This window comes from Bos indicus, chromosome 27 (genome assembly GCF_029378745.1).
Source record: "Bos indicus isolate NIAB-ARS_2022 breed Sahiwal x Tharparkar chromosome 27, NIAB-ARS_B.indTharparkar_mat_pri_1.0, whole genome shotgun sequence".
NCBI lineage: Eukaryota > Metazoa > Chordata > Mammalia > Artiodactyla > Bovidae > Bos > Bos indicus.
The window spans coordinates 33,907,451-33,932,641 of NC_091786.1; the positions used below are offsets into that span (position 1 = coordinate 33,907,451).

The 25,191-nt window shown below is 46.3% G+C and overlaps 1 protein-coding gene across 2 annotated transcripts in view; it reads left to right on the forward strand.

The window, feature by feature from the left end:
* Nucleotides 1–2,478: 2,478 nt before the first annotated feature.
* Nucleotides 2,479–25,191, forward strand: part of TACC1 (transforming acidic coiled-coil containing protein 1) — a 130,703-nt gene continuing 107,990 nt past the window's right edge. The window contains exon 1 of one of the 2 annotated variants that reach the window (XM_070781437.1): nucleotides 2,479–2,847. Coding sequence is in view for 1 of the 2 variants with exons in the window: in XM_070781434.1 (XP_070637535.1) it covers nucleotides 18,448–18,500 (53 nt within the window). In the remaining variant the exon portion in view is untranslated. Of the gene's footprint in view, nucleotides 2,848–16,682; nucleotides 18,501–25,191 lie in introns of those variants that run through there. The other variant, XM_070781434.1, reaches the window with a different exon arrangement.

The window sequence follows — 25,191 nt, forward strand, 5'->3', positions numbered from 1 at the left end:
CTAGTGGACAAACCTGAGAACGACATCCGATGGACACGGAGAGCGAGGTTGATTGGTGTGGAGGTGGCCTCTCTAAAGGGCAGCGGAATTTTCTTTCCCTCTGTAACCTTGCAAGCCATATTTCAGGGACCAGGAAGCTGCTAATAAATTACCTCTATGTAATCTATCCTTCAAAACAAAAGAATGATAATAAGAATGCAACTTCTTTTACCCAATTGCCAGAAATTTCTGGACCACTTTCACCATTCTCACTCAGCACTCTCCCATGCTTCAGACTTTCCACGGATTACAGAACCAACTCTATAGGCCTGGTTAAAACCACACTTGCCGCGCCAGCCATTCCCCACGACATACACTCTCTGCTTTCGCCGGGCCCTTATCTTACCTGTATCTTCTATTAGGGCACCTGGAACTGCCCACGACACTGCCTTCTTTGCTTGTTACCTTTGTCAGACTCGTAACTCCCGTACATTTCGGGCTACCTGGACTATAGTAGGAGTTCGGTCACTTTTGAGAGATGAAAAATGAGAATGAATGTATTTCATTAGCTTAAAACACCCAAAATTTTGTTCATTAATTACATGCACATACAGTCAGAGCTGTCAGGCTCCTAAATCTTAGGTAGTTTTACTTTCAAAGTCCTTCTTAACATGCAGTTTGGTAGAGGGCAGGATAGAGAGAGTTTGGGAATATTTGTGTCCCCAAAGAAGGAAGATTATTAAAGAATCGCAATACGCAGAATAATGTGTTCTTCTAAGAAAATGATTCTTGGGACCTCCATGGTGGTCCAGTGGTTAAGAATCCATCTTCCAATGCAGAGGACACAGTTCAATCCCAGGTCAGGGAGCTAAGATCCAACATGCCGTGGGCTACTGAGCCCACGCACCACATACAACTAGAGAGATGCCCCCGCGCCACAGTGAAGATACCGTGTGCCACAACTGAGACCTGATGCAGCCCAAAATAACTAATAATAATAATAAAAGGAATGGCTCTTTCCTTGAGTTTCCCATGTCCTCTTTTCTTTTCTTAGACAGTGTCTTGAATTTCTCAAAATAAACCTTCAGATGAGTTAGTCAAGGAAATAATAAACTATACACAAACTATGGCACTTAAGAAGTTGGGGTTAGGTTACAAAATACACAGAAATAGTTATCTTTTCAGGTATGTGTATTATCTTTGCAATAGCTTTATTTAGATATACTTTACATGCTGCAAAGTCACCTATCTAGAGTGTACAATTCAGTGATTTTTAGTATATTTACACAGTTGTGTGATAGTTGCCACAATCAGCTTGAGAACATTTTTATCATCCCCCTCCCCAAAACCCTGTACTTCTGTACCCTGTACTATCTCCTCCCAGCCCCCAGTTCCATCACCACCCCAGTCCTTGGCAACCATTAATCTACTTCCTGTCTCTAGGGATTTGCCCATTCTTGACCTTGCAGGATAAATGGAATCACATAGTATGTTGTCTTTTATGTTTGGCTTCTTTCACTTTAGCATGATGTATTCAAGGTTCATCCACGTTGCTTATAAAGGTTCGTGCGTGTGTGCATGCTAAGTCACTCCAGTCATGTCTGACTCTTTGTGATACCATGAACTATACCCCGTCAGGCTCCTCTGCCCATGGGGATTCTCCAGGCAAGAACACTGGAGTGGGTTGCCATGCCTCCTCCAGGGGATCTTTCCCATCCAGGGATCGAAACTCGAGTCTCTTCCATCTCCAGCACTGGCAGGAAGTATCCCAATTTATAGTGGCATTTGACAGTTCACAGACGTGACACCCTCCAGGTAACTGTTGACAGCTAAATCTTAGGATGCCTTTTCACCCCACGCACCCCCACCCAGCACCTCCAAGAATCACAACTAGGAATCTTCCAGCCTCATCCCTTGCAGGGGCTGAGGAAGTAGACTGGTCTCCATTTAGGAAAGATAGCCAATTCCTAGGCTTCCATCATAGAAAGAGCTAGAACTAGGAGAGGGCTTGGAAGCCAATCCTACCCCTCCCCTTTGACACACAACACACGTGGCCAGTGGGCAAAAGTGTGTTTGGGGGTGAGAGAAGGTGGACCCAGGAAGGACCCCAGGAGCCCACAAACTAAGAACATTTTCTCTGCCATCTTTCACCAATTTTATTATTTTTGTTATTTTTCCATTAGAGGGGTAGGGAAAAAAAAGTCAGGAGGGATGTGGGTGTGTATATTTCTTGGAATCCAGAGGTTCAGAGAGGGGAGGAAATTCATCAAAAATGTCCCCAGTACAAAAGTTGGCAAAACAAATAGCTCTCTCTCTCTCTTTTTTTTTTTTCAATCTGAACTGTGTAACAGGAGAAATTCTCTCACAAGGGGAGAGTGTTCCTGAGCCAAGTTTAGGCCTAGGGAAAATTTTCCAGCATGTCAGGAACGAAGCTGACGGTCCATTAAGGAGGAAAAAAAAAAGCACGCACACAAAAAAAGTGCTGGAGGAAAGCGTAAAGCGGAGAAAGCTCCAGGATTCAGACGGAGCTTTGCATTCCAGACCGGGCCGCAGTGAGAGACCCCAGGAAGCTCCCTCTAAAGGGAGGCTGCGGAGATGCACCCTGGGCTCCCAGCCCTAGTGCACACTTCCTGTTCTGCCCCTGGACATTCAAGCCAAAACTTAACAAAACATCCTTTCCCCTGGAACCAAGTGCTTGCTTCGGGAGACCCACCCCTCCCCACGTCAGTGATCTCAGCCTGCCCTCCCCTTCCTTCCGCGGAACCTCTCCCACATCAGAGGCGCTCGGCTTCCAGAGCAGAGATGCTGGATCGGCCGTAGCAGGTGATGCCCGAGGGAGCGAGGCGATCGGGGACCACTGGCCACGAGGTAGAAACGGGGGGCTGGGCGCCCTGGGCTCACTTGGCATTTATTGAGCAAAGCGAGGGCTTGACCTTTAAGCCTCGAGCTGGGGGCGTTTTCTGGATGATAGGGGTAAACGGTGCGTGAGTGGACTCCGGGGGAGGTCAGCTTTTCTTTTCCCTCTTTCTTTCCAAATTTAACTTTAATTCTGGAGTCTCTGGAAGCACGCCGTTGTTTGCCTGGTGTGGTAAGTGCTAGGGCAGAATTCTGGGGATTCCCTGATTTCTTTTCTCTTTTGCTTTCTTTTCTTGGAGAGAGGGGGCATGGGGAGGGGAGTCCTGGAATATCAGGGAAGATTCATAAAGACCTTCGGGTCTGAATAGATTCAGAGAGAAAGGACCACGTGGATGCACAAGGAAAAGGCATTTTTGACTTGATGAACTGGGGTCCAGCTGTTTCCCAGGACCTGGGTTGTGTGTCCTCCTGGCCCCTGATGCCCCCGTCCCACCCACCCATCCCCACCACCCGCCACCTGCTGTCTTGGGGACACACACCTTGAGCTGTTTCTCAGCATGGGGGTGTGGCACACAGCCCTGCCATGTGTTAATGGGCAGAACCCAGGTATCCCTAGAACATAAATGGCTGTCTGTGGTAGAGCTAACTGGTCTACCCGGAAGGCGGCATGTGGCTTGTTAAGGACATGCCCCAGCTGGTGGCTAAGAGGCTGGCCTTGGCAGCACATGCTGACATTGGACTGACACAGTGAGCTCAGCAGGGCTTCTGCACAAGGAGTGCTCAAAATTTTATGAAGCAATAATAAGTGAAGCATTTCAAATGCCTTTTCTCTGAACTCCTATGGCCTTTACTTCTCTGCAGGACGCATTTGGCTCCTTATCCACACACTGCCTTGCACTGTTTTCTGGGCTTGCCTGATAGGTCAGTTGGTAAAGAATCTGCCTGCAATGCAGGAAACCCTGTTTCGATTCCTGGATCAGGAAGATCTGCTGGAGAAGGGATAGGCTACCCACTCCAGTTTTCTAACCAGCCAAATAAATGAGAGTGTATTGGACAAATGAACCATAACCTATTATTTGGTGATCCCGAGACAGGTACTAACTCTTGTTGAGCGCTGGCTGTGTGCCAGGCACCATTCTGAAGGTAGCAGGTATCATTATCATCCCCTGAGGCTGGAGACACAACTAGTAAGTGCAGAGGAGGAATCTGTACTGAGTCCAGGCTGCCATCCTCTGAAACCAGGATGAAGTTTGACTCTGGGGTCCTGCATTGTCTAGCTGGGTGACTTCAGACAAGTTAAATGTCTTCAGCCTCAGCTTCCTCATCTGCAAAATGAGACAATAATAACCCTACCTGACAGAGGTGTTGTGAGAGAGAAGTTAATCTTAGAAATTATTTTACTGAAGCAGATCAACGATACAGGTATGCTCCTCCCAGCCCCTATCTACCCTGTGCAATATAAACACGGAGGAAACTTTTGCAACTGCAAAGCCTCAGGGCTCTGTAGAAGGTAGCAACGGTGCCTTGCTAGGATTTGTACCTTAAACGAGGAACACTGGAGTTCACTTACCAGCCAGTGCAAACCTGTAGCCACCAGCTCACTAGACTCTAAGTTCACTAAGAGCAAAGTTCATATCGTGTACAGGTTCTGCGTTCAACCAACCTCGGAAGGCCATCTCCAAAAAAATTCCAGAAAGTTCCCCAAAGTAAAACTTGAATTTGCAAGTGATTATTTGCATAACATTTAGATCCTATTTGCATTTAGATTGTGCTTACATTTAGATTGTATTTACATTCTTGTATTAGGTTTTAGAGATGATTTAAAGGATAAGGGAGGATGTATGTAGGTTATATGCAAGTACTGTGCCATTTTATGGGCTTCCTAGGTGACAGTAGTGGTAAAGAACCTCCCTGCCAGTGCAGGAGATATAAGAGACATGGGTTCGATCCCTAGGTAGGGAAGATCCCCTGGGGGAGAGCATGACAGCCCACTCCAGTATTCTTATCTGGAGAATCCCATGGACAGAGGAGCCTGGTAGGCTACAATCCATAGGGTTGCAAAGAGTCAGACACAACTGAAGCGACTGAGCACGCATGCCCTTTTATGAAAAGGACTTGAGCATGGGTGGGTTTTGGTACCCTCAAACATCTTGGAACCAGTCCTGGGGGCAGGGGGAGCCAAGGGATAACTATACATTTGTTTCTCTTGGAGTATGTTTCTCAAGCTGTGGTCTAAAGACCTTGGTGCCCTTTAGAAGGAACACGGGGTCCCTCTGGGGTGGAGTTCAACAAGTGGATGCTCCAGGAGCCTCCTCTTCCCTCTCCCGACAAAGCAGCTCCATCTTCACTTGACTGTGTGTTAAGGGGCTGAGTGGAAAGCAAATTTTGAAATCAATGTTCAGAACTGCTAACCTGGGACAGGTAATGTTGTGTCTCGGGAGAAAATGACTGCTTACAGGATGGGGTTGATTTACGGAGGTGTTTCCAGCTTGGCCCTGTCTGGGCTCTCACTTGCCTCTGCATCACCTTCTACTTAATGACCATCTTCTGCCCTGGGGAACCCACAGGTGCCATGTGCCAGGCAGGCTCGGGGCTGACCCCTTCCGTCTCAGGTAGCTGGTCCTCAGGTTCAGGGACGGACAAGCGACAGGGCCCCAGAGAGTGTATATGACAACCTGGGCTCTCTCTGAGTCTGCTTGGAATGTGCCCTTCTCGGTTCTACTCACAGTGATGGACTGTACGATCAATACTCATAATAGCTGTTATTGATCTCCCTTAATGATGACAGCTTCCTTATTGAGCCCAGCGCTGTGCTGAGCACAGATATGCTCATGCAGTCCCCACAAAAGCCCTGGAAGGTGGTTTCTGCCTGTTCCCCCGCTCTGCTGGTGAGCATGTGTGGGTGAAGATGTGGTGTGACTTGACTAAGGGTGCCCAGCCAGTTAACACTGAGGTTGGACTTGGAGCCCCTCTCCCAAGTCTGAGCCACCCTGCCTTGCATATTTTTGCAGCCCCCTTTGACAGAGGTGAGAAGGACATTGTTGTTAGTAGGGTGTTTCTTTCATGTTTTTGGTAAGGGATGCCCCTGAGAATAGGCTGGGAGAAATGGGGCGAGGACAGAACATTCTACGGAGGAAGGGTGTTGCTGTGAACATGGAGAGTCGGGATTCTTGTGCAAACTGTGTCCCTGGGAAACGTCACCTCTCTTAGGAGAGGGGATACGGTTCGGTGGGCAAGAGCCAGCTCTGTAACCAGACTCCCTGGCCTCAAATCCTTGCTCTGCCCCAGATCAGCTAGATCCTCTTATGCAAATTTCCAAAATAATATTTCGTGTAGAGAGATGATAATAATAGTACTTATATTGTAACAACGTTATGAGAGAATGACTTAGTCCACATAAAGCATTTAAAACTGTGTCTGGCACATAGTAAGGACTCAATCAATATGTTACTATGGAGACTTCCCTGGTGGATCAGTGGTTAAGACTTCGCCTTCCAATGTGGGTTTGATCCCTGGTCAGGCAGCTAAGATCTCTCACACCTCTTGGCCAAAAAACCAAAACATCAACAGAAGCAATATTGTAACAGATTCAATAAAGACTTTAAAAATGGTCCACATCAAGAAAATCTTTAAAAAATATATATGTTATTATGTGTAAAAGAGTTTGGATTAGGCTTAGGTAAAGTGGTTGGGTGGCAGGCTGGAAAGAAGTAGCTAGTATTTGAGATTGAAAAAGTCAACACCAACAATTTCAACTGTGAGCTGGGAGTGGGGATGGAGTGTTTACCCAGACCCAGGGTCCCTGAGAGACAGCTTACAACCTGTGAAAAAAAGCTTAAATGTTCTCTTGGAAGTTTAATAAAACTGGAATAACTAGTCTTCAGAATTGGACTTGCCAAATTGGATTCTTTGATTAAATGAAGTTTACCTTATTTATCTTTAGAGTTATGGAAATCAGTCTCACCTCTGACCTATTGTTATTTCTGGAGGAAAAAAAAACAAAAAAAGAACCAAAAAAACAGCTTGCTTGTAAATGCCATTGGCTGAACCACTTGTACTTTTGCAAGGATGACTTTAAGATTTCAAGCTGAGATATAAAATTTAAGAGCTAAATATAGCTGATAAAATTAAAAAACAAACAAACCCAGGAAGGGATCGTGACTTACAAAAGAATTTTGTGGCTTTCTCAGAGGACAAATCTGTGAGCGCCGCCTAAGTCTAGACTAAGTTTGCAATGATTTTGAGAGTAGCGTGCACACGTTTGCCTACCTTTACTGGAAGTAAAAGTAGGCAGGAAATAAACTGGGGGACTGCCATTTATTGAACACTTACTATGAGTCATGCTTTGTACTAAGTGCTTCATACACAGCATCTCTTGTTTAATCCCTACCTCTCCCTATCAGGGGAGTACAGTTGATCCTTAAGCAACACAGGTTTGAGCTGCGTAAGTCCCTATAAGAAAATGAAAGTCGCTCAATTGTGTCTGACTCTTTGCATTTCCATGGACTGTAGTCTATGAAATTCTCCAGGCCAGAATACTGGAATGGGTAGCCTTTCCGTTCTCCAGGGGATCTTCCCAACCCCGGAATCAAACCGGGGTCTCCTGCATTGCAGGTGGATTCTTTACCAACTGAGCTATCAGGGAAACATATGAGGGTTTTTTTCAGTAAATACACACAGTTACTACCCTACCTGGGGCTGGTTGAATCCACAGATTCGGAATCTTGGATATGGAGGGCTGACTCTGTGGAGGGTGGTGGTCCTGAACTCCCCCAGTGGTGTTCAGGGGTCAACAGTACTACAGTTATCCCGGTTTACAAATGAGGATAATGAGGCTTGGAGAAGGAAATAATGTGCACAGTACACAGCTGCTAAGCGCTGGGTGGGAGTTCTAACTTGGGATGTCTGGGTGTGGGTTGTGAGGGGTTAACTCTGCTTCCCTGGTGGCTCAGAATCTGCCTGCAATGCGGGTGACCTGGGTTTGATCCCTGGGTTGGAAAGATCCCCTGGAGAAGGGAATGGCAACCCACTCCAGTATTCTTGCCTGGAGAATCCCCATGGACAGAGGAGCCTGGCGGGCCACATTCCATGGGGTCGCAAGAGTCGAACATGACTGAGCGACTGTGATTCACATTCATTTATGGCAAATGGAATCCTCCTGGATTTTAGCCCTTTCTGTCTGCCTGAGGAGGGCTGTATTTGGAAAAGGATGGAGGAAGCAGTTACTCACAGCCCTCTTAGGCAGATGGAGAGCAGAGGTCAGAGGATGCAAAGGTGGCTGACAGGAGAGGCCCAGTGCAGCTGCAATCCCAGCCAGCAGACGGTGTCAGACTACCAGGGGTGGGGCAACTTCTGGATGCAGGTTGTTTTTTTTTTTTTTTTTTTAGGGTAATCTCCTTTACTTGGGCTTTCCTGATAACTCAGTTGGTAAAAAATCCACCTGCAATGCAGGAGACCCTGGTTCAGTTCCTCGGTTAGGAAGATCTGCTGGAGAAGGGATAGGCTACCCACTCCAGTATTCTTGGGCTTCCCTTGTGGCTCAGCTGGTAAAGAATCCACCTGCAATGCGGGAGACCTGGGTTCGATCCCTGGGTTGGGAAGATCTCCTGGAGGAGGAAAGGGCTACCCACTCCAGTTTTCTGGCCTGGGGAAATTCATGGACCGTACAGTCCATGGGGTCACAAAGAGCCGGACACGACTGAACGACTTTCACTCCCTCATCTCCTTTACTTAGGGCTTCCCTGGTGGCTCAGACAGTAAAGAATTCGCCTGCAGTGCAAGAGGCTCGGGTTTGATCCCTGGTTTGGGAAGATCCCCTGGAGTAGGAAATGGCAGCCCACTCCAGTATTCTTGCCTGGAGAATCCCATGGGCAGAGGAGCCTGGTGGGCTACAGTCCATAGGGTTGCAGAGAGTCGGACATGACTGAAGCGACTTAACACGCACGCAGGGCTAGGGGCAAAAGTGGAATCTGTTGTATCTCCCACTCAAGATACGGGAATGGGGGTTGGGGGAGGTAACACTTTCTGCACTTTCAGCCCTGGAGGGTCTCCTGGCTTCACCCTCTGTCTTCAAAAGGAGGTTCCATGAAACAGAAGCAGACAGGAGTGGTTGAAAAAGAAGCCAGAGTACAGAACAGAATTCCCCAAGGCAGCAGGGGAAGGTTTGGTGTCTGCTCCTTGGTCAGGACCTTTGGAACTTTCCGCAGTTTGGCTTTCTGGCTAATGATTACCAGCTGCGTGGGGCTGGCAGCCTCCTCTGTGCTGGGCCAGCCAGCCCGAAGGCTGGGGCCCCTCGAGTTTTCTTCAGGACAGGCAGGCTTGCCCCCGAGCGCTGACTCCCCGACGGCTGAGGGGCTGGCCTCTCCCCGTTGGTTGTCCAGAGCCCCTTCTTGTTCTTCCAACCTCGGGCTTCCTTTTCCAGGCTCCCCGGGGGAGCAGAGCCAGCTCCTTTCCCGGGAGATGCTCTGGGCTGCGTGCACTGCGATGCCCGCCCAGATCTGAGGGGCGTCCCGGAAAAGAGAAGTGAGGAAAGAAACAGCTGTGGGACTTCAGGCACATTCAGATCTGCCTCAGCCTGGGAGGGCGATCAGTCTGCTTCTGGAACCGTGAGCCTCAGATCCCCGAAAGGGCTCTCAGAGGCTTCCGGGTCCAAACCCTTCATTGTGGGGACTTCCGTGGTGGTCCAGCGGTTAGGACTCCGAGCTTCCGAGGCAGGGGGCGTGGATTCATCTCTGGTTGGGGAACGAAGATCCCACAAGCCCTGCAGCATGGCTAAAAAAAAACCACACACAAAAAACTCATTTTACAGATGAGGAGACCATTTCCTATGGAGAAGAGCTTGGACCCACAAAACCAGCCTGCTGGACGGGGGGTCTGGAAGAGGGCTACAGTTTCTCAGGTGCTGGATGTTTCCATGGGCCCCCAAGTCCCCTCCACCCGCTTCTCCACTCTCCTCTGCATGCAGGAGGCTGACCTGAATGGCTCCTTTGCGTCTGGCTCCTAGTTTAGGTTCAGCCGACCGAGGCCTCAGGTGGGAGGGCAGAGGGAAGAGAGAGGGACGCGAAGGTGTTTCTTCCCCTCGCTCCCTTTCCTGTGTCGCCTGGGCTGGCCATGTCCCCTGACACCCCTGTCAGTGGCCCTCTCCCCACAGCTCTGTCCCTCCGACCCCCACAGGCCCAGGGCGGTGGTGTCTCCTTGACTGTACCCATCTGAAGAACAGCACTGTGTCCTGTCTCCTGACTGCTCAAGGCCTTTGTAAACAGTCCCTTTATTAAGCGCTCCAGTTGGAGAGTGTTACCCTGCCACGTCCTGGCAGATAAAAGAGGCTTTGTGTACTAGAGAAAGAAAAGTCTATACGAAAGGAAGATGAAATTTAGCAAAGGGGTGGGTTTGTTTCCTGAGGCTGCCGTGAGAAATGACCATGAAGTTGGAGGCTTAAAACAACAGGCGTGGGCTTCCCTTGTGGTTCAGCGGATAAGAATCCGCCTGCCAAAGCGGAAGACACAGGTTCGATCCCTGGCCCAGGAAGATCCCATATGCTGCAGAGCAACTAAACTTGCACCCCGCAACTACTGAGCCTGTGCTCTAGAGCCCGTGGTCCGCACACAACAAGAGAATCCACTGCAGTAGAGGCCCATGCACTGCAACCAGAGAGCAGCCCCCCGACTCACTACAACGAGAGAAAAAGCCTGTGCAGCGATGAAGACCCAGCACAGCCAAAAGTAAAATAAATAAATAAAATTACAATACAAAACAAAAACAGGCATTTAATATCTCAAGGTTCTGGAGGCCAGAAGTCCAACCTCAGCATCATTGGGCAGAAATCAAGGCAACGTCAGGGCCGTGTTCACTCCATCCTGTCTAGGAGAGGATGGTTCAGGTGGACTGGAGTTGAGTATTTCCCTTCCCAGGTCAGTTAGGCTCTGATCATAGCAGGGTAGACTCTGGTTAACTAGTTTTTGCTGAAGACTCACAGAATTCAAAGGCAAGGGGGAAATGGGGGCAGGGGAGAAGTATGGGATTGACATATCAATTCAATTCAGTCGCTCAGTCGTGTCTGACTCTTTGCGACCCCATGGACCGCAGCACGCCAGGCCTCCCTGTCCATCACCCATTCCCGGAGTTTACTCAAACTCATGTCCATCGAGTCGGTGATACCATCCAACCATCTCATCCTCTGTCGTCCCCTTCTCCTCCTGCCTTCAATCTTTCCCAGCATCAGGGTCTTTTCAAAGAGTCAGTTCTTCTCATCAGGTGGTGGCCAAAGTATTGGACTTTCAGCTTCAGCATCCACTGAATATTCAGAACTGATTTCCTTTAGGATGGACTGGTTGGATCTCCTTGCAGTCCAAGGGACTCTCAAGAGTCTTCTCCAACCCCACAGTTCGAAAGCATCAATTCTTTGGTGCTCAGCTTTCTTTATAATCCAACTCTCACATCCATACATGACTTCGCTATCACTGAAACATTGACATATGCACACTACTATATTTAAAATAGATAACCAACAAGGACCTACTGGATAGCACAGGAAACTCTGCTCCACATTTTGTAATAACCTAAATGGAAAAAAATTTGAAAAAGCATAGATATGTGTATGTATAACTGAATCACTTTGCTATACATGTGAAACTAACACAACATTGTTAATCAACGATACTCCAATGTAAATTAAAACTTGAAAAAGAAGAACGGAATTCTCTGGTGTGTTTCAAATGGTTTCCTGCCCCTTACCTTTGCTGGAAGCCCAAGGGGATTTTTCTCCGTGGCAATCTGGTTGAGCTCCTGGAGGTAAATCTCACAATGCTGGGTCCCCTTGGAGTTTTAACCCTTCTGAGTTGTCCATACTGCTGCTGCTGCTGCTAAGTCGCTTCAGTCGTGTCCGACTCTGTGCGACCCCATAGACGGCAGCCCACCAGGCTCCCCCGTCCCTGGGATTCTCCAGACAAGAACACTGGAGTGGGTTGCCATGGCCTTCTCCAATGCATGAAAGTGAAAAGGGAAAGGGAAGTCGCTCAGTCATGTTCAACTCTTCCCGACCCCATGGATTGCAGCCTACCAGGCTCCTCCGCCCATGGGATTTTCCAGGCAAGAGGACTAGAGTGGGTTGCCATTGCCTTCTCCGGTGATCCAGTGAATGATCCATTCTTTTCAAACAGACGCCATTTGAATCAAAGCGACTGCATACGTCTTAGGGAATACATCGACAACAAGAACCCAAACACCCCCCTGAGCACTGTGGAACCAGAGGGTGTGTCCGCAGGATGATTCCCCAGTGCCAGCTTTCCGTGGCTCGTACATGTCCACAAGCCCCCTGCAGTCGGCAGGTCATTCAATAAACACAGAACCACAGTTTTCATGGACCAGGGTTGCCTCGGTGCCAGTCGATCCCCAGATGAATGGAATGATGACAGACTCCTGGACCCATGAGCACGCAGGCAGCTGAGAGGGATGGCCGTCCATTGTCTGCAGGTCCGCGTGGGCCGATCTCCAGAGCCCAGAGCCCCCCGCAATTCGTCAGTGACCGTTCATCCCAGCATGATTTCCGTGGTGGTTCTGATTGTGTCTTTCTGCTCTGCTAAGTGGCGACTTCCTGCCTTCCCTTGTACGTCTCTTCAGTCCTGGCTGCAGCGGTTTGCACTCTGTCCTCCCCTCCTCTTATGAATCCCAGACGAGTGACTGGCTTTTCAGTCTGTTTATCTTTTTACTTGTTGTTAGGACAGAGTGGTGACCTCCAAGCTCTCTATATGCGGAACTGGAAAACTCCACGCATGTGTTGACGTGCTTCGCAGAAGCATCATTCAGTCATCGGGGGTACATGTTGCTGAGAAGGCCTTGCAGCCCCAGACCCTCTGGTTCCTTATCTTTGGGCCTGGCAGCTGGCCATCACAGCAACGTTCCCGCGCTGAAGCCAGCAGATGTCACCAGATGAAACACCACAGGAGGCAAAACGCTGGCAGGTGTGATGGGGACACCAAGATCTCGGAAGAGCCCAGCCAAGGGACACTGTGGATGCGGAGGTCGTTTGACTCCAGAGTCGAATCCTAGAACTGGGGGTTGGGGATTAACAGAAGCAAACTATTGTATATAGAATGGATGAGCAACAAGGTCCTCCTGTACAGCACGGGGAACTATATTCAATACCCTGTGATAAACCATAATGGAAAAGAATATAAAAAAGAATGTGTATATATATATATATATGTATCACTGAATCCCTTTGCTCTACAGTAGAAATTAACACAACACTGTAGATCAGCTACACTTCTATAAGATTGAAGAAAAGAGTTGAATCCTGGAGTACAAAAACCAGAATCCTCCCCCAAAAACAAAACCAAAAAAAAAAAACCATGGACTTCTTTGGCAGTCCAGTGGTTAAGACTCCGTGCTTTCAATGCAAGGGGCATGGATTCAGTCTCTGGCGGGGGAACTAAGATCCCACATGGCACGTGGCATGGCCAGTAGACAAAAACAAAACGAAAATCTGAATACCCTCAGAAATCACCTGAATCCACCACCTTGTTTTACACATGAGGGAAGTGAGGTCTGGACAGGGGAATGTCCTTACTCACAGCTGGTCAGTGATGGATCCAGGAGAAGACTGGAAGTCTCAGGACTCGGTGTGAGGGCTTTGCCACTTCCGCACCATCACACCTCAGCGGTGCACTCCTCTGAGCAGTCTGTGCGTACTCTTTGTAGGATTCCTACCCCAGTTAGTCCCACTTACTAGAAGCTGGTGGGCAGCAGGAATGCACTGGATGTCAAGTGTATGTTACTACGTGGAAGGAGGAAGCAGTGCTGAAGGTTGTGGCGGATCAGTGACCTGGTCAACACGAGGTGAGCAGGCTGAGGCAGAGGGGAGGCAACACACAGCTTCCTTCATTGAGAAAGCCTTGCTATGGAAACAAGTCAGCCCGGCTAAACAATGCATTGACGATGTAGTCGATACGCATTCTGCTACAAGTTCTTTATCTCATCACACACTAGTGTGATGATCTCTGGATAGAGGACAACTGGAAGGGCATCACTTCACTGCTGATTAAGCAAACCATCCCCTCAAATAGGTCATATTGACAGAAGGATACATTACAGAAGACAATAATCCCGATGTCCAGAGTGCATCTATTGGTAGAGTTTAGATCTGGAGCTGCTCTTTAAGGCTGAATGGCATTGAGTAAAATGAGTGACAGGCAGATGTTAACTAAATATAGGAAAGTTAATTTAAACAATATAAAGGAGTGATTTAAAAAAAAATAACTTTTGTCTTTTACAACAGTTTCAGGTTTACAGAAAAATTGTTGAAGGGAGTGCAGACTGTTCCAGTATAACCCACCTCCAAAATCCCCTGTTGTTATCATCTAACAATTATGTGAGGCGTACATGGGCTTCTCAGGTGGCCCTAGTGGTAAAGAACACTCCTGCCAATGCAGGAGATGGATGAGATGCAGGTTTGATCCCTGGGTCAGGAAAATCCTCTGGAGGAGGGCGTGGCAACGCATTCCAGTAATCTTGCCTGGAAAATCCCATGGACAGAGGAGCCTGGAGGGCTACTGTCCATACGGTTACAGAGTTGGACACAACTAAAGTGACTTACGGAGAAGGCAATGGCACCCCACTCCAGTACTCTTGCCTGGAAAATCCCATGGATGGAGGAGCCTGGTAGGCTGCAGTCCATGGGGTCGCTAGGAGTCGGACACGACTGAGCGACTTCACTTTCACTTTTCACTTTCATGCCTTGGAGAAGGAAATGGCAACCCACTCCAGTGTTCTTGCCTGGAGACTCCCAAGGACGGGGGAACCTGGTGGGCTGCCGTCTTTGGGGTCGAACAGAGTCGGACATGATTGAAGCGACTTAGCAGCAGCAGCAGCAGCAGCAGCAGCAAAGTGACCTAGCATGCACGCACGTGGTGCATATGTAACAATTTTTAAAAATATTTTTTTATGTCAGCCATTTTTTAAACGTCTTTATTGAATTTGTGGTAATAGTTCTTCTGTTTTTATGTTTTGGTTTTTGGCCATGAGACACTTGGGATCTTAGTTCCCCAACCAGGGATCGAACCTGTACCCCCTCCATTGGAAGATGAAGTCTTAACCAGTGGACTGCCGTGAACCAATATGGATATATCATTATTATTAACTAAAGTCCATACGTCATTTAGATTTCGTTAGTTTTTGCCTAATGTCCACTTTCTGTTCCCAAGATTGAATAGGACAGCCTTCAGACAGTGATGGTACAGGTTGGACTAAGTCTCTGCTGAGCTAACGTGAAGCTCTAAAGCAAAGATTGGCAGAGAGAGACTTCCCACATTGGGCTGGGATGGCCAGGAGTTTGTACCGCCCTCGCTCAGCCATTGACTGGGGGCTGCCAGAGAAGGCAGATAGCTCAGAAGCCCAGGCATTTGCAGCAGCATGGATGGATCTAAGAGTGTCAGACTGAGTGAAGTAAGTCAGACGGAGAAAGAGAAATATCGTGTGGTATCCCTTAAATGTGGGATCTAAAAATAAATGATATAAATGAACTTATCTACAAAGCAGAAACGGACTTACAGACTTAGAGAACAAATGTGTGGTTACCAGGGGTGCGTGATGGGGGATGGGATGGTTAGGGAGTTGGGGATGTGCAACCCACTCCAGTACTCTTGCCTGGAATATCCCATGGACGGAGGAGCCTGGCCAGGGTTGCTAAGAGTCGGACACGACTGAGCGACTTCACTTTCACTTTTCACTTTCACGCATTGGAGAAGGAAATGGCAACCCACCCCAGTGTTCTTGCCTGGAGAATCCTAGGGACGGGGGAGCCTGGTGGGCTGCCGTCTATGGGGTCGCACAGAGTCGGACACGACTGAAGCGACTTAGCAGCAGCAGCAGCAGAATGTACACGCTGCTGTATGTAAAATGGATAACCAACAAGGACCTACTGTAGAGCACAGGGAACTCTGCTCTGTGCAGTGTGGCAGCCTGGATGGGAGGGGAGTCTGGGGGAGAATGGAGACATGCATGTGTATGGCTGAGTCACTGCTGTGCACCTGAAACTATTACAACATTGTTAATCAGCTATATTCCAATATAAAAGGCTTTTGTTTAAGTTAAAATAATAAATGTTTTGTTTAGCCAGATTGTATATAAAGAAAAAAAAAATCCTAGGCAGACTCTGAAAGCAATAACAGCTGGATGTTAGCAGCTAACTCTATTTTTTGATATGCTGTGTGCTCAGTTGCTCAGTTGTGAACTGTCGCCCATCAGGCTCCTCTGTCCGTGGAATTTTCCAAGCAAGTATACTGGAACGGGTTGCCATTTCCTCCTCCAGGGGATCTTTCCAGTCCAGGAATGGAACCCACATCTCTTGCATCTTCTGCATTAGCAGGCAGATTCTTTACAACTGTGCCACCAGGGAAGCCCACATTCCTTGATGCTGGGTTGCTAAATCCATTTTTGACAAGAGTCTGAGTGCTGCAACTCTGTGTCTGCCAGAAAGACCTTTGAAGTTTCCAAGGAGAAGTTGGCTGACCATTGGTCAGGAATCTTGAGCAGAGGTGGTCCCATTGGCCTCTTTCAGCTCTTGCCCCATGATGAGCTGCTTTGATCCTGAAGACTCAAGGATTACATTTTTCATATTCATTCCACCTTGCTCAAGCCCCTGTATCTCTTCTTACACTCGCTAGCTTATGCCCTGCTCTGTCCTAGAGATAAGATCAGGGACCAAGCATATTCATGGAGAATGGAAACTATGACTCCCACTCTGTTGCCCACACCTTCCTAGACTCCAGATGCTCAAAAAAAGGTGGGGGTGGGGGTGGGGGTGGGGGGGTAGATTACAGTATCAATAGCAATGTGGAGGGTAGATAAAAGGCTGTGAGTACCAGCAAGAAAAAGTTGAAAAATTCAAAGCTAAGACTACACAGGCCAAATCCTGTTTGGAAATGTTCCGTGCCTTGAACATCAAAAATTGCAGAACAACAGCACTCCCTTCCGATCTGTGCATATGCCACACCTGGCAAGGCAGGATACTTTTATTTTCTTCCATCCTAACTCCTATGGGTGCCCCTGGATTTTTACCTGCAGATGTGGAATCACTGCAGTGCAACTCTGGTCTTTCAACCTGCAGGAAAGTGGAAAACTTCCCGAAGAAAGTGTGGCTCTGATGCTTTGTTCTACCTGTGTTACTTTTTCTTTTATTTAACTTATTTGAAAGGCTAAAAGCCTTTGTTTTATTCTTGCAACTTGGCAGCTCTGCCTGGCTCACAAATGTCCTAAGATAAACAAGCGAGGTCTGTACATAACCTCTTAGGACAGTCTTAGCTTCTGAGCCAAAAGGACTTTTAATATTTACTTTGTTTCTCTTTAAAGATTTCCTTTTAATGTTTGTTTCTGCTTTGAAGTATTTTCAGATTCCATAGATCCTGTTTGTTTTGCCCAGCCAGAGAATAGTAGATTTTTTTTTCTTATATTCATTCTGCTATTTTTATACAGTGAACCATACATACTGATTTTACTCCAAAGGCTCACATGTGAAAGTGCTTCCTTGAACCCAGACCCTCAGGACTTTTGCCGGCCTTCTCATTTTTGTGTCTGCTTTGTCGTTTTTTGGTGGAATAACTAACGTAAAAACCTGCTGGGTCAGGGGGTGGAAATAAAGTGTTGGTGGATGAACTCTTCTGACCTTCTACTCCCAGGACCAGACAGTGGGGTGGGAGGCAGGAGGTGGTGGCGTAGTCATTCAGTCGTGTCTGACTCTTTTTCGACCCCATGGACTGTAGCCCACCAGGCTCCTCTGTCCATGGGATTTCCCAGGCAAGAATACTGGAGTGGGTTGCCATTCCTTTCTCCAGGGGATCTTCCCGACCCAAGGATCAAACCTGTGTCTCCTACTTGGCAGGCGGATTCTTTACCACTGAGCCACCAGGGAAGCCCAATGGAGTGGGAATCCATGTTTAAATACCCAGTGGCTGTTCCAGGTCACTACCCCAAAATTGCAAGAGACCCAGAAAAGTACTAAGAGTTAATATTCCAAGAAGATACTCGTGGTTACTGTATCCAGGATGTTTGAATTAGAGGCAGTTTCTGTCTCTGAACACGATACCAGAGCACAAAAAAATACTCTGCTTAAAAAGTAAATCAAAAAAGCCCACAAAGCTTGCAGTGTCCCTGAAGCATTATGTAGGACTAGAAATGGCAAGTAAATGAAATTTTAAAAAAAGAAGAAGAAGGTTTTTAAGAGCGTTCATTCCTCTCCCTGAGAATCCAGATTGAAATCGTGAACAGCTGCTTGTGTAGGAGACCAAGGTCACAGGTCTGAAGAATGAGCTCTCTTCTGGAAACTTCCCGCTTATGATGGATGACACTTGCCTCACCTTGAAATAGGGGAACACTTTCTTCCCCTCCCCCCCACCTTTTTTTTTGCTAGCACAGCGTGTTGGAGAACAGTCACACCAAGTGGCTGTTGGAATTACGGAGGAATTGCTGAGAAGTCGCCTTGGGCGAAGGGCATTTGGCTGGAAGCTTGCACTGAAAAGTTACCTTGTAAGTCAGCATGTGACTTCCACCTGACTTAATTTTCTTCAGTCCCAAGGGTTCCAAGCCAGAGGAAAAAAGGCCCTGGTCTGGGCTGCAGGCATGTTCATTCTTCAGAGTCCATTGGGAATCAGTTCAAAGACAAATCAACAAAGGTAACTTCTCCCTTTGACACTGAGGATATATGGGAAGGCTCTTAAAGTAAAATGTTTTATTTTCTAATCAAAATAACAGCCGTGTAATCTTTGTATTTGGATTAGGTGTGAATGAAGGAGATAAGGATTGAGGGAGGAACAGAGGACTGTGCAGGGATCGGCAAATCTGCCTCCGGGTTCCAACCTTGGCTCTGTCTCTTGACCTTGGGCAAGTTACTGGCGCACCAGGGCCTTGGCTGACTTATATTAAAAAAAAGAAGGTGGAACTAGATGGCCTCTAAAAGCCTTTCCAGCTCTGTTCCAGGAATCAGCCTCTTAGTTTTTCATTTTTGTTCTGTTTAGGCCAAAACAATGATGCAAGATGGAATTAGGATGTAGATTTGCAAGAAGGTAATCTTTAAAAATTTTTTTTATTTAAAAAAATTTATTTTTTAATGAATATAGTTGATTTACGTTGTATTAATTTCTGCTATACAACAAAGTGAATCAGTTACACTGTTGTGTATATATATATAAATATATATGTGAGTGGTATATATACATATATCACATATATATATATCATATATATACAAATGAATGGTATATATACATATATCCACTTATTTTGAGATTCTTTTCCCACATAGGTCTTTACAGCATTGAGTTCCCTGTGCTGTTCAGTGGGTCCTTATTAGTTATCTATTTCACATATAGTAGTGTGTATATGGGAGAAGGCAATGGTAACTCCAGTACTCTTGCCTGGAGAATCCCATGGATGGAGGAGCCTGGTAGGCTGCAGTCCATGGGGTCGCTAGGAGTCGGACACGACTGAGCGACTTCACTTTCACTTTTCACTTTTCACTTTCATGCCTTGGAGAAGGAAATGGCAATCCACTCCAGTGTTCTTGGCTGGAGAATCCCAGGGATGGGGAAACCTGGTGGGCTGCCGTCTCTGGGGTCGCACAGAGTCGGACACGACTGAAGCGACTTAGCAGCCGCAGCAGAAGCAGTGTGTATTTGTGTGTATGTGTCAATCCCAATCTCCCAATTTATCCCTCACCCTACCTCCTTCCCCCTTGGTAACCATGAGTTTGTTTTCTGCATCTGTGACTCTAATAAGTTCACTTGTACCACTTTTTTAGATTCCACATACTAGCAATATCTTATGATATTTGTCTTTCTTGCAAGAGGGTCGGTCATCTTGAGGCTGGTAGCAGGCTTCAGGTGATTCTCACCTCATCCAGTATGTTTGCAAAGATGAACTGAGATTAAGACAGGCATCAAGGTAGGCGTTTATATATACTTGTCAGATGAGTGAATCAATCAGTCAGGATAGCACTGAGGGAGAAGGGAATGGAAGCATTCCATTCAGTTCAGTTCAATTCAGTAGCTCAGTCGTGTCTGACTCTGTGACTCCATGGACTGCAGCACGCCAGGCTTCCCTGTCCATCACCAACTCCTGGAGCTTGCTCAAACTCATGTCCATTGAGTCAGTGGTGCCATCCATCCTCTGTTGTCCTCTTCTCCTCCTGCCCTCAATCTTTCCCAGCATCAGGGGCTTTTTCAAATGAGTCAGCTCTTCGCATCAGGTGGCCAAAGTATTGGAATTTCAGTTTCAGCATCAGTCCTTCCAATGAATATTCAGGACTGATTTCCTTTGGGATGGACTGGTTTGATCTCCTTGCAGTCCAAAGGGACTCTCAAGCGTCTTCTCCAACACCACAGTTCAAAAACATCAATTCTTCGGCGCTCAGCTTTCCTTATAGTCTAACTCTCACATCCATACATGACTACTGAAAAAACCATAGCTTTGACTAGATGGACCTTTGCTGGCAAAGTAGTTTCTCTGCTTTTTAATATGCTTTAGCATTCCATTGGAAGAAGTTTATCTGGAATAGGGCATAGATTTGCTTGGGCTTCCCAGGTGGCTCACGTGGTAAAGAATCTGCCTGCAATGCAGGAGACGCAGGTTCAACCCCTGGGTCGGGAAGATCCCCTGGAGAAGGAAGTAGCAACCCATTCCAGTAGTCTTGCCTGGGAAATCCCACAGACAGAGGAGCCTGGCGGACTATAGTCCATGGGGTCGCAAAAGTGCTGGACATGACTTAGGGACTAAAGGACAAATAACAAGTAGATTTGCTTAGCAGTGATGCCTGGGAAGAAGTTTTATGGAGAGGTTCAGCCAGAGGTGAACTTCAGGCCTGGAAATATGAAGGTTAAGACTAGCTTACATAGCACTCTTTATATATAGAACAAAATGGGGTGATTACTGGTAGGCTGCCTAGTATGATAATTCTTACAGCTACAGGAGCTTTAACTTCAAGACAATGGGACTCTCCTTCTCCCCACTTTAAGGACCAGAATATTGATTAGTATTTGCCTTGGCTGAGTCTTAGAGAAATCCAAACTAACAGTGTCTAAACTGCATGTAAGTTTATTTTTCACTTACATAAAAGAAATCTGTCGGTAGGCAATTCAGGGCAGGCTTAGAGGTTCCATGGTGTTATGGATGAGAGTCCTTCACCTCAAGATTATGTATGGCTGCGTGAACTCGGCTATTTCAACAGCATTCCAGCCAGCAGGGAAAAGAAAGAGCCAAAAAAAAAAAAAAGGTAAGGGGGGGGATCACCTACTGTCTTAGTCCATCTGGACTGCTATTACAAAATACCACAGACTGGGTCATTTATAAACAACAAAACTATATTTCTCATAATTTTGGAGGCTGCATGTCTGAGATCGTGGTACCAGCATGGCTCCTTTCCAATGAGGGCCTCTTCCCAGTTCATAGCAATGCTTTCTAGCTGTGTCCTCACGAGGTGGATGGGGTAAAGAATCTCTCTGGAGCTCTATAATAAGGGCACCGACCCCATCCATGAGGGCTCCACCACGATGATTTTAGTGTCTCCCAACTGCTCTGTCTTCTAATACCATCACCTTTGCATGTTTGGATTTTAATATGAATTTTAGGGGGATACGAACATTCAGGCCATAGTACCCTCCCCACTGACCATGAATGATACTTCTCAGAGGTTGAACTTGACACTTCTGTTGCCATTCCATTGACCAAAATTTAGATACTTGGTCACATCTAAGTGCAATAGAGACTGGGAAACATAGCTTTTGTTCAGAATATCTAAAAACCAGCATTGTTTTCACTTGTTTTAAGAGAGAGGGGGAAACAGGTATTAGAGAATATTAGTCTCTGTCACCTTGAGAGATTATAAACTTATTACAGTTATGCAATGAACTACTTTGGTTCTTATCTCTTAAAACATCTGCAGGAAAAAAAAAATCTGCAGGGCCCATAGCAAATTATTTTTAGTATTCCAAACAAATAAACAAATCTATATCTTGTGGAAGTGACTTTGATTTTCGAAAGCAGGCCAGAATCACTCGGGAAAACTATGATGAGTAAGATGTGTGATAAAGCTGAGAATTATCATTTCATAAGAATGAGATATGGGCTTTTACTCCTGGATATTATAGGCTCTACTGGGCATTAGGACCATTCTGACGGAAGTAACTCTAAGGACTTTCCTGGTGGTCCAGTGGTTAAGAATCTGCCTTCTATATAGGAGACGTGGGTTCAACACCTGGTCGGGGACTAAGATCCTCGGTGCCTTGGGGCAACTGAGTCAGTGAGCTGCAGCTAGAGAGAAAGCCCACCACCACGATGAAGATGCCACATGCCACAAGGAAAGATCCTGAGTGCTGCAACTAAGACCTGAAGCAGCCAAAAATAAATTAATTAATACATAAAAAAGAAAAGAAGCTCTAGAACTTGGATAAGATACATAATGCAATTACCTAAAGGCATTGAAGAAACAGAAATAGTTAGACTGTGGCGCTACATGTTGCTTGGAGAAGAGGAGATGAGGAGTCAGACAAGTGGTCTCTGTGCCACGGCTTTTTTTTTCTTTGGCCGCACCTGCACCTCAAGGCATGTAGGATCTTAGTTTCCTGACCAGGGATTGAACCCACACCCCCTGCACTGGAAGCCTGGAGACTTACCCGCTGGACCACCAGGGAAGTCCCTGCCGCCAACGCTTTTAGCACAGGGCTAAGTGTAGTCCGCACAGTGGCTTGTGTGATAAAGAGGCATACATGAGAAACTCTCAAGTCCTGCCTGCTCTTATAAGGGGTGAAAGAAGTGAAGTCAGGAAATGATGAATGCTGAAAAAGTGGGGGAACCCAGAAAGGAAAGAGTCAAAGAGGAGATCCCCAAACCAAATCACAGACTGACCCTTGAAATACATGTGTGCAGAAAACACTCAGAGCAGCTCCACTACACAGAAGGTCTGCACTCAGACTGGAGCTGCCACCCAAGAAGCAGGGGATGAAGTTCAAGCCTAGTGAGAAAATGATCTGCTGAAATGAAAGAAAAACAACTCTCACCAGTGAAAAGTAATGGAGCCCAAAATCGCCACAACTTAGTATTGATGATGTCCATGATACAGTCCAAAATTAGATATCTAACATATGAAGAACTATTGGGCTTCCCTGGTGGCTCAGATGGTAAAGGATCCGCCTGTGATGCAGGAGACCTGGGTTCGATCCCTGGGTTAGGAAGATCCCTTGGAGAAAAGAATGGTTACCCACTCCAGTATTCTTGCCTGGAGAATTCCATGGACAGAGGAGCCTGGTGGGCTACAGTCCGTGTGATCGCAGAGTCGGACACGACTGAGTGACTAACACTTTCAGTTTCACTTTTCATGAAGAGCTATCAAGCCACAAGAAAGACACGGAGAAATCTTTAATGCACGTCTTAAGTGAAAGAAGTCAGTCTTCAAAGGCTACATATTGTGTGATTCTAACTATATGACGTTCTGCAACAGGCAAAACTATGGAGACAATAAAACATAGTATCACTGGTTGCCAGGGGAGAGGGAAGGGGAAGGATGAACAGGCAGAGAACAGAGGATGTTTAGGGCAGTGAACCTCTTCCGTATGACACAGCAATGGTGGAGACATGTCATTATATATTTGCCAAAACTTGTAGGATACATACCAAGAGTGAACCCTGATGTCAACTATCAACTTTGGGTGACAGTGACATGTCAGTGCAGGTTCCTTGGTTGTGACATATGTATCACTCTGGAGGGACGGGGTTGGTAGTGGGGAGGCTGTGTGAGTTTGAGGGCAGGGGCTATATATAAACTCTCTGTGCTTTCTGCTCCTTTTAACTCTGCACCTAAAACTACTCTGAAAAATAAAGTCCAGTTTAAAAAAATAGTTTAAATGCAAAGATAGAAATAGATGAAAACTAGTTAGTTAGTTCAGTCACTCAGTCGTGTCCAACTCTTTGCAACCCCATGGACTGCAGCACGCCAAGCCTCCCTGTCCATCACCAACTCCTGGAGTTTACTCAAACTCATGTCCATTAAGTTGGTGATGCCATCCAACCATCTCATCCTCTGCCGTCCTCTTTTCCTTCTGCCTTCAATCTTTCCCAGCATCAGGGTCTTTTCCAGTGAGTCAGCTCTTCACTTCAGGTGGCCAAAGTATTGGAGTTTCAGCTTCAACAACAGTCCTTCCAATGAATATTCAGGACTGATCTCCTTTAGGATGAAGTGGTTGGATCTCCTTGCAGTCCAAGGGACTCTCAAGAGTCTTCTCCAACACCACAATTCAAAAGCATCAATTCTTTGGTGCTCAGCTTTCTTTATAGTCCAACTCTCATATCCATACATGACTACTGGAAAAAGCATAGCCTTGACTAGACAGATCTTTGTTGGCAAAGTCATGTCTCTGATTTTTAATATGCTGTCTCGGTTGGTCATAACTTTTCTTCCAAGGAGTAAGCATCTTTTTATTTCCTGGCTGCAGTCACCATCTGCAGTGATTTTGGAGCCCAAGAAAATAAAGTCTGCCACTGTTTCTACTGTTTCTCCATCTACTTGCCATGAAGTGATGGGACCGGATGCCATTATCTTAGTTTTCTGAATGTTGAGCTTTAAGCCAACTTTTTCACTCTCCTCTTTCAGATGGATAGTAAAAGATATATCAGTATTAAGCACAGAAGGCTAGAGAGGCTATATTAGTATCAAACAAAAGAGATTTCCAAAAATAATTTACTACTAAAGATAACAGAATGATGAGTGTTAGTTACTCAAGACGCCATAAAGATCACAGATTTGTCTATGCTCAATAACAGCTTCACCATACATGCAGCAAAAATGGACATAATTAAAGGTAGAAATAGGCCATCATAACTGGAGATTTTAATGTCTCTTAGAAATTGAATAAACAAACAAAAGTGAGCAAAGAAAGAAAATCTTAACAACCGTATCAGCCACCAGGACCTAACTGGTATTTAGAGAAACACTTCACCCAACAACTGCAAAGTATAGATACAAGTGGACACAATGGGTTTATCAGGATAGATTATATTCTGGACCATAAACAAGTCTCCGTAAATTTTGAAGATTTGTCCTCTGACCACAGCAAAATTAAATTATAAACTAAGAACAATAAGAGAATGAGGAAAATCCCAAGTATTTGGAAATGAAACAACACCCTTTTAATATTGACTGGTGTGAAGACGAAATCACAAGAGACAGAAAATATTTTGTACTGAAGGATTACAAAAACACATTTCAAAATTTGTGGGATGTAGCTAACAGCACTTAAAGAGAAATAATTTATAGCTTTGAATGCCTTTAAGAGGAAAAAAAGAAGGGTCTCAAATCACTGATTGAAGTTTCCACCT